At 56.5% G+C, this 13,805-nt stretch overlaps 2 protein-coding genes across 2 annotated transcripts; both read left to right on the forward strand.

Moving 5' to 3' along the window:
* Positions 1-5,657, forward strand: KLK15 (kallikrein related peptidase 15). Its single transcript, XM_036834044.1, has 7 exons — positions 1-87; positions 504-575; positions 3,713-3,861; positions 4,152-4,155; positions 4,220-4,415; positions 4,537-4,673; positions 5,323-5,657. Exons 1-7 carry the CDS (start codon positions 1-3, stop codon positions 5,473-5,475), a joined length of 798 nt encoding a protein of 265 aa, XP_036689939.1. The 3' UTR covers positions 5,476-5,657.
* A 1,494-nt stretch (positions 5,658-7,151) lies between these two features.
* On the forward strand, positions 7,152-11,767 carry KLK1 (kallikrein 1). Its single transcript, XM_036833503.1, has 5 exons — positions 7,152-7,239; positions 9,014-9,173; positions 10,413-10,699; positions 10,846-10,982; positions 11,572-11,767. Exons 1-5 carry the CDS (start codon positions 7,194-7,196, stop codon positions 11,725-11,727), a joined length of 786 nt encoding a protein of 261 aa, XP_036689398.1. The 5' UTR covers positions 7,152-7,193; the 3' UTR covers positions 11,728-11,767.
* The last annotated feature ends 2,038 nt before the right edge of the window (positions 11,768-13,805 follow it).

Here is a 13,805-nt window from a genome sequence, read left to right on the forward strand (position 1 = left end):
ATGGCCTCGCAAGTGAGGCTGGGGGACCGGGACTTTATCCTGGGGGTGCCAGGGGTCTGCGAGAGCTGTGAGTGGAAAAGGGACCTGGTCAGCTCCGGGTGTAGGGGGGTCCTGTAGAGCCAGGTAGGGGTACAGGCTGTGAGGGGAGTGGGACTTGAGTGGAGGGACGGGCTTAGAGAGGAGGACCCAAGAGGCCGGATAGGAGGCTGGTATGGGGTTTGGGGAAAGCATGTATCCTGAGCCAAAGCTCTGGGATAAGTGGATGGTGTTGGGCTCTGCCAGGCTGTGGGTGTACCTGGGAGTCTGTCCCAGTGCCTGGAGAAACAGCAGACCCTTGGGAGATGGGGAGCCCGGGAGGAAGAGCAGGTTGGGGTGGGGAACAAGGATGGTGAAAAGGGGGTTCTTAAGAGCAGGTGGGATGAGTTTGTGTCTGGAGGGATCCAGGTGGGGGCAGGAGGGTCCAACCTCACACCCGCTCGCTCTCTCCCCTCCCCATATATCAGCAGAGCCCTGGTCCCTCCTTCGCAACGTGGCTTCTCCTCACCTTCTCCTTCCTGCTGACATGTGCAGGTGAGGTGGGCCCAGGTCAGGTCCGGGTCTGTGGGAGTGTAGTACCACCTAATCCCCCCAGCCTATCTGGGTCCTGCAGTCTGCCAGCGCCTCCCTCACTTGGGGACCATCTGAGGATCCTTCCCCCACACCCACCCCCGCCACATGCTGACACCCCTGGGTCCTCACCCTACCCCAAGAGCTGTCAGGGGCCTGGGGCTGCTCTGGAGTCTCCATGACAATGAACATGGCCCTTGGGTGACACAGACCTGAGTTCGAGTTCTGGGGCTGCCCCTTCCTTGCTGTGTGACCTTGAGGAAATTACTTCACCTTTCTGGTCCTTAAGCGCCTTCTTTAGAAGACAGCACCTACCTGCAACAATAATGGTAAGGGCTCAATAGCACGATGTAGGTAAAGCTTATACTAAGCATTAAATACATGCTGGGAAGCTCAAGAACACAGACTCTGGGTTCAAATCCTGCCTCTGCCACTTTCTAGTTACTTAACGTCTCTGTGACTCAGGTTCCCTAACTGTACCATGGAGATAACAACAGATGCTCCCTCACAGGGTTGTTGTGAGGATTAAATGTGGTCCCGGCCCGGGGTACCGCCCCGTCAAGGTGTGTTAGCCTTGCTGGGCACTTGGTATATTCCAGGCAGAGCGCCCAGCACTCATCTCGTCCTCTGTGGCTCAGAGAGGGGCAGCCACTAGGTCAAGGTGACCCCAGGTGGCAGGAGAGCTCCAGACTATGTTCAGCCACGACCCGTGGAGAAATTAACTGTAACCTGATACCTCTACCCTGGAGAAGTTGAAGGTGGACTTTTATTAACCGCCCCCCTCCCCCGCATGACCGTCACTTCTGGGGGCCCCTCAGACCTCCCCCCTGCTGCCAGCCTCCCTTCAGGCTCTCTCTGTGCTCTCTCCTCCCTGCCCCCCACCTGCCCGCTGCACCCAGCTAGGGCCTCCGCCCTCCTCCAGCTTGGACTGGCCAAGGGCGGCCTCAGTGCCCAGCTGTTCAACCCGTGCCCTCTGTCCTTCTCTGTAGGACGACCCCACCCTTCCCTTGTTAAGCCCCTTGTCCACCACATCCGCATTCCCCCCGCCTTGCCAGGGCCCTTGGCCCAGTTCCTGACCTTGGCAGGTAGAGTGTGGGCATTTGGAGTGGCTGTGCAAATCTTGCCCCAGTGCGGGTGTCTGTGTGCCTGGCTGTGACCTTGAGGGGACATATCCACATTGCCCAGTGTAGGGGGTCATGTCCTATGATCTTGACGCATCCCTGTGCATGTCCTCGTGCATGGTGCAGTGTGGGTAAGGGGCGTGTGTGTGTGCAAAGTCCTTTGTGTCTACATCCTGCCCACATGTCAGAACCAGGTCCCCAACTGTGAAACTCAATTAGTGACCCTGAACACCAAGTGAGTGACTTGGGGGCTGATCTAGAGATGGATAAGTATGTCCTGACCTGGCTGCCTGTGTCTTGAGCAATGTGTCTTTGACCTTGAATGCCACCTTTGTGTCCCATGTTTCCCTGGGTCTGATCTAGTGGGTCCACATCTGAGCTCTGGCCCTCTGGGTCGGTTTTATAACTTTGAATCTCCACAAAGTGACTTGGGAATGAATAACAGTTTTGACCTTGACAATCTTTATCTGGGTCTGCACGTACGTCTGGCTTACTTTGGCTAAATTTGTGTCCACAACCTGAACATCCACACATATGTCTACATAAATAAATCTATATGCTCTTTGTTTAAAATAGCTAATATTTTTAAAGCAGTTACAATATGCCAGACATCATACACACACTCTCTCACTCTCTCTCTCTCTTGCTCTCTTTCGCATTTAATTCTTACAACAATCCCATTATACAGATGAGGAAATAGAGGCACAGAAAAGTCCGTTTGCTCAAAGTCTCACAGATAATATGTTTGGATCCAGGATTTTTTACTCTATCACTTCAGATTTAACCACTACACTATAGACCCATGTTGGTGACAAGTCTTTTGGGACCTGAGTGTGTATCGGTGTCTCTCCCTGTGTACCCTTATTAAGGACCTCACCTTGTTGTTCAGACCCCGTGTGCAAGTCTGCAAGTCTGTGGCCTAGTATATGCAGATCCACACTGGAGACTGTAAATTTAGGTCTGAGCTTCTATGTCCAAACCTGTGTCTGTGAATGCGTGTGTGTGCACACATATACACACACATGCTCATGCCTTAACTATCCTTATTCACATACACATATGAAGTTCTGTGCTGTGATTCTTTTTTTTTTTTTTTTTTTAATTTATTTTTGGCTGTGTTGGGTCTTCGTTTCTGTGCGAGGGCTTTCTCTAGTTGTGGCAAGCGGGGGCCACTCTTCATTGCGGTGCGCGGGCCTCTCACTATCGCGGCCTCTCTTGTTGCGGAGCACGGGCTCCAGACGCGCAGGCTCAGTAGTTGTGGCTCACGGGCCCAGTTGCTCTGCGGCATGTGGGATCTTCCCAGACCAGGGCTCGAACCCGTGTCCCCTGCATTGGCAGGCAGACTCCCAACCACTGCGCCACCAGGGAAGCCCTGTGCTGTGATTCTTGAAGCTGCAACCCATGTACATGCAAATGAATTTCAGCTGAAAGTGCTGTCCATATCAGTTCCTAAGTTTGGAAGACTGGTTGTGCCTTTATGTTTGCCCATGACCTTTTGTGGCTACATCTGTGTCCTTGTAAGATACTGCATTTGGCTGAGATGTCCAGACTCTGGAGCCAAGAATGTGTGCCACACAGATCGAGTGGCCACACCCTTTTGGTGTCTGTGACAGCTCGGTGACCTTGAATGGCTGGTTCCAAGTGACCATCTGTCCAGACCTGTATCCACTGTCCTTGTCTCTACTCCCAATCCCAGAGGACTTCCTGCCCTCTGGTCCTCTCCCTGTCCTCTCTCTCCCGGAGTCCTGTAGCAAACGAGTGGGGGCCGAGGGCAGAGGGACAGTTCTGGAGAAAACAAGCAGCGGTTGTAAAAGCTAGAGAGAAGGCGGTGCTTAAAAATCAACAGCAGGGACATCTTAAGAAGTTGGGGAAAGGCCACAGGTGGAAAATGTGTAGTGAGGACAGGGTACAAGGAAGGCGTAGGGTGCAAGGGAAAGGACCCTGTCCTAGGGGGTCTTCCTCTGTCTCCTCTGTCAGTGGCCCAGGACGACAGTGACAAGGTGCTGAGGGGTGATAAGTGTGAGCCCCACTCCCAGCCATGGCAGGTGGCCCTCTTCGAGCATGGACGCTGTAACTGCGGTGGTTCCCTCATCTCCCCGCGCTGGGTGCTCTCTGCAGCCCATTGCCAATCTCGGTATGAAGGCTTGGGGTCCTGAGGGGGCGTGGCGGGAGGGTCTAGGGATCTGAGAATCACGGATTCTGAGGAAAAGAGCCGGAGCCTGGGGACTGAGTTCCAGGTGTGCGCATGACTTTGGCACCTTGGTCTCTGAGAGGCAGAGGCTGAAACTATTGGCTTCGGGGGCCTTGCGGAAAGGCTGATGGGATCTCCAGATTCCCAAAGGGTCAGGGGACCCAAAGTTGCCCACTCTTTGATCTTTCTGTCTGCTCCGCACCCCGCTTACGGCTAACCACTCGCCCGCACAGCTCCGTGAGAGCTGCGCCAGCGCGATGGCCCGGAGCAACTGCGGGCTGTTTCTCTCACTGTCCCACAGGCGCGTTACGAAGCGCAGAGCCACCGTCATGATATCCCGTTACTGCGTCTAACCCGGCCCGCGCGCGTCTCTACTAAAGTGCCCCGGGTCCCGCTGCCCACGCGCTGCCCCCAGCCCAGCGAAGCCTGTGTGGTGTCTGGCTGGGGCTTGGTGTCCGACAACAAGCCTGGGGCCACAGGGAGCCCCGTGTCACAAGGTGCGTGGAAACATGGAACTGGATGTCAGGGCTCGAGGACCGTATTGTCCAGGGCTCTTGGGCGGAGGGAACGAGGGCCTGAAATGTTATGGAATCGCTCCGACTCTACTGTCCTCCCCAGTGAGACTCCCAGATACATTGCATTGGGCCAACATCAGCATTATCTGGACCACATCTTGTAACAAGGACTATGCAGGGCGCCTGGTGAACACCACGGTGTGTGCGGGCGTGGAGGGCAGAGGCACGGACTCCCGTGAGGCCAGAGCTGACAGGGAGCCATGGAAGGAGGGGGAAGAGAGGGGAACAGGTCTGGGAGTTGGAATGGGGCAGGGTTTTGCTTGCTTTGGGCCAGAGAAGATGTTAAGGAGCGTTTTTGGGGATGGAGGAGGAAGGGCAGTTAGAATGGGGGTGAGGTTGGAGTTGGGGTTAGAGAGGCAATGGGTTTGGGTTGTGTTTGGGGAGGCAATGAGGTTTGGGACGGCATGGGCTGGCGTTGAGAATGGATATGAGTTTGGTTTGATCTCAGATGGGAAATATGTCAGGGTTGAACTGGGGATGGGGGTAAATTTTGTTTGGGGGGCAAGAGACATGACGATCGGGGCTGGGTTGTGTTGGAATGAGAATGGGCCTCGGTTAGGTTAGATTCTGAATAGGAAAGATGTGGGGGTCAGGTTGGGTTGTGGTTGTGGGAAGGTGGGATTGGATGTGGGTTGTATTGAGCTGTGTTGGGTTGAGGTGAGGATGGATTGATTTAGATTAAACTGGGTTGTATTGAGTTGAGTTGGGGTGGGTTGGCCTGGGGTGGGGTTGGATTGGGTTTTGATTGAGATTCTGAATGGTGTTTAGGATGGGGATGGGGGCACTGGATCCAGAAGGTTCCCACTCAATCTTCCCCTTCTCCCTACAGGGTGACTTCGGGGGACCCCTGGTCTGTGGGGATGTCCTGCAGGGCATTGTGTCCTGGGGTGATGTCCCCTGCGACACAACCACCAAGCCCAGTGTCTATACCAAGGTCTGCAGCTACTTGGAGTGGATCAAGGAAACCATGAAGAGGAACTGACTATTCTGACCTACCACCTGTGTCCCTGACTACACAGAAGCCCCCATGGCTGGCCAGCAGCCCCATCTTGACCTGGAACAGAACTGGGCCATCCCCCAAGACCCTGTCCAAGACCCAGAGGTTAGCCAAGGACTTGCCCATCTGAGACCAGAGCTGGTGCTCCAGGTCACCTGTTTGATACCAGAATAACAGAAAACACTGATGCAAGTTTCTCTGTGGAAGTTTCTGCAACTTACTTCTGGGGATGAAGGGAAATGGGGGCCACAGACTGGGTGGGGAACTCACAGCCACTATATACTGTTCCTTTTCACCCACTGCCCTGACGTTCATTCAGCACCTAGGATCAGCTATTTGATCTTGAGCAAAAGACCCAACCTCAGTCAGCCTGGGTTTCCCCCATCTCATATTGCTTTCCTCAGAGGGTTGCTGTGAGGATTAAATGAGGTGATTCATATGAACTGATTTGAATAGTGCCTGGCACTGAGAAAATACTCTGTATTTCTGGACCCCAGTGAAAGAACGCAGCACACACTAGATGCTCAAGAATGACTTCATTTTCTTCAAGATTTAGTTCTAGGCTTCCTGGTAGCCATGGCAAAAAGGCAAAAACTCTCTTTTCCTTAGGCAGGTTCCTGACCTACAGCAGAGGTTGGGCCCCCATGAGCTGCTTTGATTTTACTGAAGAGCCAAGAGAATGGGTTGGGAACCTTAGAAATGGATTGGGTTTATCATTGAGGCTGCAGGAATCTAGTTCCTGACCCCAAAAATGTGATGTTTCAAGGTCACTGAACGTCAAGGCACAGGAACCTGGCTCCTAAGACCTAAATAGTTTATGGAGGGGAGGGTGGATTGGAATTTGCAGAGATGATCTCTTGACCCTGCAAGGCAGGAGTCCAGGATCTTTGGGACTTTGGAGGACATGACCTTGAGCATCCAGATTTGGGGAACAAGGAGGAGGTAGGTATTAGGTCCCAACATTGTTTGGGGGGGCATTAGATTTTGAAATGCTAGGAAATTTACCCTGGGAACCATTGAAACTTCATATTCCTGCATCTGGGGATGCTAGGATTTGGTGAGGGGAGGTGCCTAAGATTGTATTATGAAAGGAAGAGTAGATTTAGGGGCCTGGATCCCAAATCTAGGAGTGCAAGAGTCAGGGCATTCTGAAAGCAAAGGCTTACATTTCAGGGGGTTCTAGAAGCTGAGAAGCTGGTATCTTTGGCTAGAAGTGGTGCAGGGAGAAAGGAATCAGAGCCCCACTGCTGGTATTTGAGGGTATATTGGGTCTTGGGGGTACATAGCCTTACGTGGGGTTAAGGTATATGGGGTTTTGTGTTGGAGGTCAATGGTTCTCCCACCTTGCTGTTTCTGCTTCCTCTTGCCCCACCTCCACCTCCCCTCGCTGGCTCTGTCCCCAAGAGCAAGGTCCCAGGAGCTCCAGGCCCTGCCCTGTCTGGCTTCAGGCCCCAGGAAGGCTTCCAGTGCGACCGAGGGCCTGCAGAACAACAGCTGCTGGCTCTCCCGCCCCTTCCACAAGCGCTGGGGATGGGAGAGGGTTGTCCGGCCCCCAGGAAGCAGGGGCAGGGCCTTGGCCAGCATCTGGGTGCCAGCAGGGCAGGGGTGGGGCCCTGGGGGGATGAGGGCTATAAAAGGCTCCTCGGGGAGGGCTCCCCAGCTCCAAGCTCACAGCCTGCCTGCCCCTGGACACCTCTGTCATCATGTGCTTCCCGGTTCTGTGCCTTGCCCTGTCCCTGGCAGGGACTGGTGAGACAGTGGGAAAGATGTGGGAGGGCGGTCGGGCCCCGGTTCTCATGCTGCCCCCCCGGCCCCGCTCCATGAGTCCCTCCCCTCCCACATGGCACCGCAGCTTGCACCCCTGCGACCCCGTCTAGCCCAGACCAGGACACCAGGCTCTCTCTTATCTCTCCCAGCCCCACCCTAAAATCCAACCTGGCCCCTCCTCAGTGTCACCTTGCTTGCACTAGGTCCCTGCTCCCTCGGGAATAACCAGACTTTTCTCCTCTTCCCCTCTCAGATCCCTGCCCCCACCCACCTTACTAAAGGGGCAGATCCTGGGCCATCTCTGTCTGTCTCTTCCACGGAGCCCCCCCAGTCCCATCAGATGCTGGGACCCTAATCACCCCCTCCTATCCCTAGTTCTCTATGGCCCAGTGGTCCGGCTCTTGAGGCCCCAAATCCTACCACACCCTGGTGATTTTCCCCATCCAGCTGTCAGCTCTCAACTAGCTCCTTCAGTCCTGACATCTGGTCCCCCGCCATCCCCCCAGGACCCCAAATTTCACTAGACACCTATACTTCTTCAAAAACAGACTTTCTGGTCTGTGACTAAGTAGGCCTCCCATCTGGTATCGGGGGTGGGTTCTGCAAATGTCTCTTCCTCATCTCTTTGCTCCAGAACCCCACATCCCGCAACCCCAGCCTTTTCCCCCCAGGAAAAATATCCAGAACCCACAATCACATGCTCCTTTCCTTGGAGAATTTCCATCCTTCCCCAAGTTCCAGCCCTTTACCAACCGGAATCCCTCCTGCGCAGCTCTGGTTTTCTGGGAACCCGCCCACCAGGATCCCAACACGTACCTTCCCAGCCCAGCCGTCCTGCCCTAGGTACCCCAACATCTGATTCTAAAACCCCACATCAAGTGAGTTCTCTCTGTGTTCCCACAGCTGTTTGGCCCCTGATATGCCTCCTCCTCCATTCCTGTCCTGGCACTGCTCCCAAGAAAACCCCAGATCCCTCCAGTAGCCTCAGCCCATGAACCCCAACCCCATGAGAATCACCCGATCCCAGAATGACTGTTATTCCGCTCTCCCTTCTCCTGAGCTCCCTCCCAGTCTGACCCCAACCTGGTCCCGGGGCCCTCACTCTTGTTAGAATGCCATTGCTACATCACAGGACCCCCTTTCCCAGCCTAATCCTTTCATTCATTCTTTGATCTGGAACCCCAAATTCTCTCAAATCTCCCAGCTCCATTCCAGGAACCCCCAAGTTCCCCAGATGCTCTTCTTGGCCCCTCTAACCTAATTGCCCAAATCTGCGTTCTTTCCAGAAGCCCAAAAGCTCAACCCAAGCCCTAACCATTTCATCAGCCTGAGAGCCCCTTAATCCTCCAAATCCTTCCTCCTGCAGCCTCTGACCTCGTCTCTTGGTGCCTTTATCCTTGGTTTCCCCTCTCAGAACCCATAGCCTCCTGTCCCGCAGTCCAAGAACCCAAATCACCCAACCCCCTCACCAGATGCCTGCTCCAGATGCTGTCTTGTTGTTCCCTACCCTAATCCCGGGGGTCAGCTCTGCACTCAGCCTATTCTCCACACCCAGGACCAGCCACCACCCCACAATCCCAGGGATGGCTCCAGAATTCCAGGCCCTTCCCAACACCCCTGGCCCATGTTCAGACCCCCAGCTCTGGTCCTCTACCCCCATGAACCTCCAATCACACAGCTCAGCTCCCTCTCCTAGCCCCGTCTCTTAGCCCCATTGCTAACTCCACCCGACCTGACCCAGCACCCCCATCCACAGGTGCAGTGCCCCTTATCCAGTCCCGGATCATAGGAGGCCACGAGTGTAAGAAGCATTCCCAGCCCTGGCAGGTGGCTCTGTACCGTTTCAGCAGCTTCCAGTGTGGCGGTGTCCTGGTGGACCCCCAGTGGGTGCTCACAGCTGCTCACTGCAGGAGTGAGTGAGTAGGGGCAGGGGATCTGGAGAGGGGGGCACACACAGGATCAAGCAGCCAGCACTGTCCCCTCGGATAACCTCAGGGGAGGCTGGGGGACCTGAGGCAGAGAGGGAAGGTTGTGGTCCAGGGTCACAAGGAGAGGGGCAGGGCTGGGACTGGAGGACCCCAGGGAAGCCCTCTCCATGGTTGCCTGGGTCTCTTGGGTCAGTCCTGTTGTCTCTCTTTCTGTCTGCCTCTGTCCTATCTCTGTGTGTGTCTCAGTAACTGGTTCTGCTGTGGGTCTCTCTGTGTGACTATGATTGGTCTCTCTCTCCCTCTCTCTTCTGTCTCCATTTCTCTGTGTCTCTCCCTGTCTCTGCCTATCTCAAGTCTCTGCTGCCATCTCTGTCACCTATGTCTCATCCTCCAACTCTCTGCCCTGTCTCTCTGTCTCTCTCTGGGTCTCTGCCTCACTCCCTCTCCCATCACTACTGAGCGCACCTCCACCCCAGAGAAATGGAAGAGATTATCCATCCCTGGGCAGCCCCTCCCTCCACGCCAATCATCCACTCCAGGGGGACACAGAGAAGGTCTAGTGGGGGCAGTGGAGGGAAGGAGGAAGGAGAAGAGGAGAGAGGGAGCTGGGGCAGGAAGGGGACGCCGACCTTGGGCTGGGGGCCAGGTCACCCGCCTGCTGGGGAACCAGCCCCGCAGCCCCAGCTGCGGCTGAGCTGGTCGCCCCGCCCCCTCCCCTCCCCTCCCCCCCCTCCCGTGCTCCTCCGTTTTCTCTCTCACTCTCTCACCCCTTTGCCTCCTCTGTCTCTATTTCTCATTCTCTCTTCTTCCTTCCTCCTCCCTTCCTCACCTGGTCCGTTTCTCACTCTCCTGCCTCGCTCTGTCCTTTCCCTCTTTTCCTCTTTCTTTAGTCTGTTCCTCACGGTCTCTGTCTCTTCCTCCTCCTGCCCACTATGTGCTCCCTCTATCGCACCGTCTCCCCTCCATCTTTCCCATCCTCTCTACTGTTCCAAGCTCTTCTTTGACTCCATTTCAGTCTGTCTCTGTCTGTGACATTGTCACATTCTTTCATCTATTTACTCGCAGTCTCTTTGTTTTCTGTGACTCTGTATCTTTCCTCGGTCTCTCTCTCTCTCTCCCTCTCCCCCCCCCCCTTCTTGTTTCTCTTTCTCATTTTGGACCCTTCCTCACGCCCTCCCTTTCTACCTCCTCTCTCATTCTCATCGTCTCCATCTTCTCCTTCACCAGCAATTACCAGCTCTGGCTGGGTCGCCACAACCTGTTTGAGGACGAAGACACAGCCCAGTTTGCCCATGTCAGTAAGGACTTTCCACACCCCAATTTCGACCTGAGCCTCCTGAAGAACGACACCCTCCCCCCAGGGGAGGACTACAGCCATGACCTCATGCTGCTCCGCCTGGAGGAGCCCGTCCAGATCACAGAGGACGTGCAGGTCCTGGAGCTGCCCACCGAGGAACCCCAGCTGGAGAGCACCTGCTATGCCTCTGGCTGGGGCAGCATCGAACCAGATAAGTGTATGCCAGGGCCACACCCTGCAGCCTGGAGCCCAGGCACCTGGGTGTAAGGGAGGAGGGGGCTGGGGACCTGGACTCCGGAGTCTGGGGGAGGAGGGCTGAGGGGGTGGGGTCTGGCCACAGCCGTGTTTCTCCCTGGCCCGTAGTCACTTACCCAGATGACCTCCAGTGTGTGGACCTTACTGTCCTGCCCAATGAGATGTGTGCCAGTGCCCACCCCCAGAAGGTGACAGAGTTCATGCTGTGTGCTGGACACCTGGAGGGCGGCAAGGACACCTGCGTGGTGAGCCAGTCTGTCCCCCGGAGCCTTGCAGTGCTGGGGGAGGGGACTCAGGTTCTGGACTGGGGTTCAGAGCTAAGCAGGCACCTGTCTCCATAGCTTCGCAGCTGTAGCCCTCTGCCCCCTTTCCTTCCTGTATCCCCATCCCGGCATCCTGGGTATCTCCCTCCTGCACATCCTAATTCGCCTGTTCCTCTAACACATGCTTACTCTCCGGTCAGAGAAAGCTTCTCCGGAGAGGTGACATCTGAGACGAGCCCTGAGGGCGGGAGTGTCCTATAGATGGGTCCCGCTCCTCCTCCCCACTGATCTGTCTGCAGGAACCATCCTCCTCCTGGATCCTCCCTCCCCCCCCAACCCCGGGGAAGAAACTGGACCCTGAGGTCCCATCCCCATTGGCAGGACTCAAGCCACTGTCCCCTCTGTTGGAATCCCCGCTGATGTTCTTCTGGGAGGGGACTCTGGAGACAATTGTCTCTTTCCCCAGAGATGGGGAGTCGCTGTCTGGATCTGTGCACCCAGGTCCAAGTGCTGGAGCCCCCCAGGCCCAGCTAACCTCTCTCACACTCTCCCCCTCCCCCTTGTGCTGTAGGGTGACTCAGGGGGCCCGCTGATCTGCGAGGGTATGTTTCAGGGAATCACGTCATGGGGCCACATCCCGTGTGGTGCCCCCAATAAGCCCTCCGTCTACACCAAAGTGATTTTGTATGTGGATTGGATCAAGAAGACCATGGCTGACAACCCCTGAATGCCCCCGCCCTGTCCCTTACCCCCAGTAAAATCGAATATGCATCAACTCCTGGTGTCATTTGCCCTTCCAGACGCTAGACACCTGGGAACTCGGGACCCATCCGGCCCAGACTAGAGCCTCCCCAGCCCTCCCGGTCTCTCTCGGCGGGAGATGTGCAGTTATGATCAGGGGGGAAAGGAAGGGTCAGAGGCAGGTGTGGACAAAGAGGCAGAGAAAGGCTCAGACCCCAAAGGACAAGGCAAGAACTCTGAGCCCCACTCTGCCCTGGGGGAGAGCACGGAACGGAGGCTCGGACTCAGAGAGATAGGGCCCACGTTTTATTGTGGCAGGGAAGCCAGGGAGGGGCGGGGGGTGTAATTGCAAGCCACGCCTCCCTGGGGCGGGGTCTGTTCCGCCGAGGAGCGGGGCTACATCAAATGCTGGGCAGTGTCGTGTCGGCCCCGGGCAAGACTGGACATCCTGGGGCGGTGCTGGCCCTCGGAGGGGTAGGAACTCCTATGATGAAGTGCGGCTTCGGGCCACGGCCAGCGAGGGCTGGACGCCTGGGGGCGGGGCCTAGCTGGGCTCGGGGGCGGGGCCACACCAACAGGCCACTCAGCACGGGCGGAGGGCGGAACTGGAGGGGGCGGTGTTGGACTTCCGGGGTGGGGGCAGGGGGAGGACTCTGGGCGGGAACAGAGCCGCAAAGGGAGGGCCCTGGCTCGAGGGGTGGGGCTTTGCCACCTGTTCTCGGAGGGTTCTTAGGGCGTGGGACCTCCAGGGAAGTCTAATCTCGGGCGCGTGGCCAAGATGAAATGGGTGGGCCCGGCACCTGGCGGCGGTTAGGCGTCAGTGTCCTGAGAAGCTCGGGTGCAATTGCTTAGAGAGGCTTAGACGGGGGTTCTTGGGGGGGAAGTGACGTGGGCTCTTCCTCGGTGCTCTTGGAGTCCGGGTCTGACTGCTGCTGTTCGGACTCGGACTTCAGGGTGCTCTGCTGCGAGACGCACCGGCGGCGGCTCACCCGCAGCTCCGTGGAGGGCCCCCTTTTGCCCCACATGCCCACGTAGTTTAAGTAGCTCAGGGTTCCTGGGGGTGGGGGCCAGATGGGCTGCTGGACTCCGAACCCCGCCCTAGGCCCCGCCCTAGGCCCCGCCCTCTCCCTCGAGGCTGACCTCCCCGGGGGTCCGCCCCAATCTGGCCAGAAGCCCTGCCTGGTATTCTCCCCGGGTGCCGCCCCCTGCCGAGACCCCGCCCCTTCCTCCCGAGGCCCCGCCCTCACCGGCCCACAGCGTCAAGGCGCCGGCGCCCCAGCACAGGTAGGTGGTCACCAGGTAGGATACCTGTGGCCTCGGTTGGAGCGTCTCGCAGTTGGCTACAAAGAGCGTCAGGCTGAGGACAACCAGGAGCCCTGCACTGGGGTGGGGCCAGAGATGGACACGAGGCTGGACAGGGACCCCGAGGCCCCCAGAAAGAGAAAAGAGAGACATCCTCTCCCACCCTCCATGACAAGGGCGCGCGCGCAAACACACACACAAAGATGCCAGGAGGGGGCGGAAAGAAAGAGGGGGAAACAGGAAGAGAGTGAGAGGCCCAGCACACTCACCCCGACTTGGCGGAACACTGGCCGGAAGGAGAAGCCCGTGGCCAGGAGGAGGAGTAGACACAGGATGAGGGCCACGATCATGAAGCCCATGCTCATGTGGATGAGAACTGGAAGGGAAGGGGGAAATGCCCCAGAGTCACCCCCGGATACTCTCCAAGGTCACCCTCCCAGCTCATCCCCACTGACAGCCCTGAGCAACATCCCCAACAGACACCCCCAAAGTTTAGCTACAGACATCCTCAAAATCACCCCCACTGCCCTCGCCAAAGTCACCTCCTTGAAACCCCAAAATGACTCCCACTCTCACAAAGTCAACCCCACGTACCCATAAAGTTAACCCAAAGTCTTTAAAAACCCACTTTCTTTAAAAATTGTGAATCACTATGTTGTACACCTGAAACTTATATAATACTATAAGTCAACTATATCTCAATTTTGAAAAATGTCATCGCCACTTGCACCCTCAAAGTTGTCCCAAACCACCCTCTCTTAC

This window comes from Balaenoptera musculus, chromosome 19 (genome assembly GCF_009873245.2).
Source record: "Balaenoptera musculus isolate JJ_BM4_2016_0621 chromosome 19, mBalMus1.pri.v3, whole genome shotgun sequence".
Taxonomy (NCBI): Eukaryota; Metazoa; Chordata; class Mammalia; order Artiodactyla; family Balaenopteridae; genus Balaenoptera; species Balaenoptera musculus.

Bases quoted from the DNA above. Each gene is read 5' to 3' on its own strand.
- KLK15 (XM_036834044.1), top strand. From the start codon at position 1: ATGGCCTCGCAAGTGAGGCTGGGGGACCGGGACTTTATCCTGGGGGTG. The intron at 88-503 runs GTCAGCTCCGGG...CCCATATATCAG, and splicing joins GTGAGTGGAAAAGGGACCTG to CAGAGCCCTGGTCCCTCCTT. The intron at 4,416-4,536 runs GTGCGTGGAAAC...TGTCCTCCCCAG, and splicing joins AGGGAGCCCCGTGTCACAAG to TGAGACTCCCAGATACATTG.
- KLK1 (XM_036833503.1), top strand. From the start codon at position 7,194: ATGTGCTTCCCGGTTCTGTGCCTTGCCCTGTCCCTGGCAGGGACTG. The intron at 7,240-9,013 runs GTGAGACAGTGG...CCCCATCCACAG, and splicing joins CCTGTCCCTGGCAGGGACTG to GTGCAGTGCCCCTTATCCAG. The intron at 10,983-11,571 runs GTGAGCCAGTCT...CTTGTGCTGTAG, and splicing joins GCGGCAAGGACACCTGCGTG to GGTGACTCAGGGGGCCCGCT.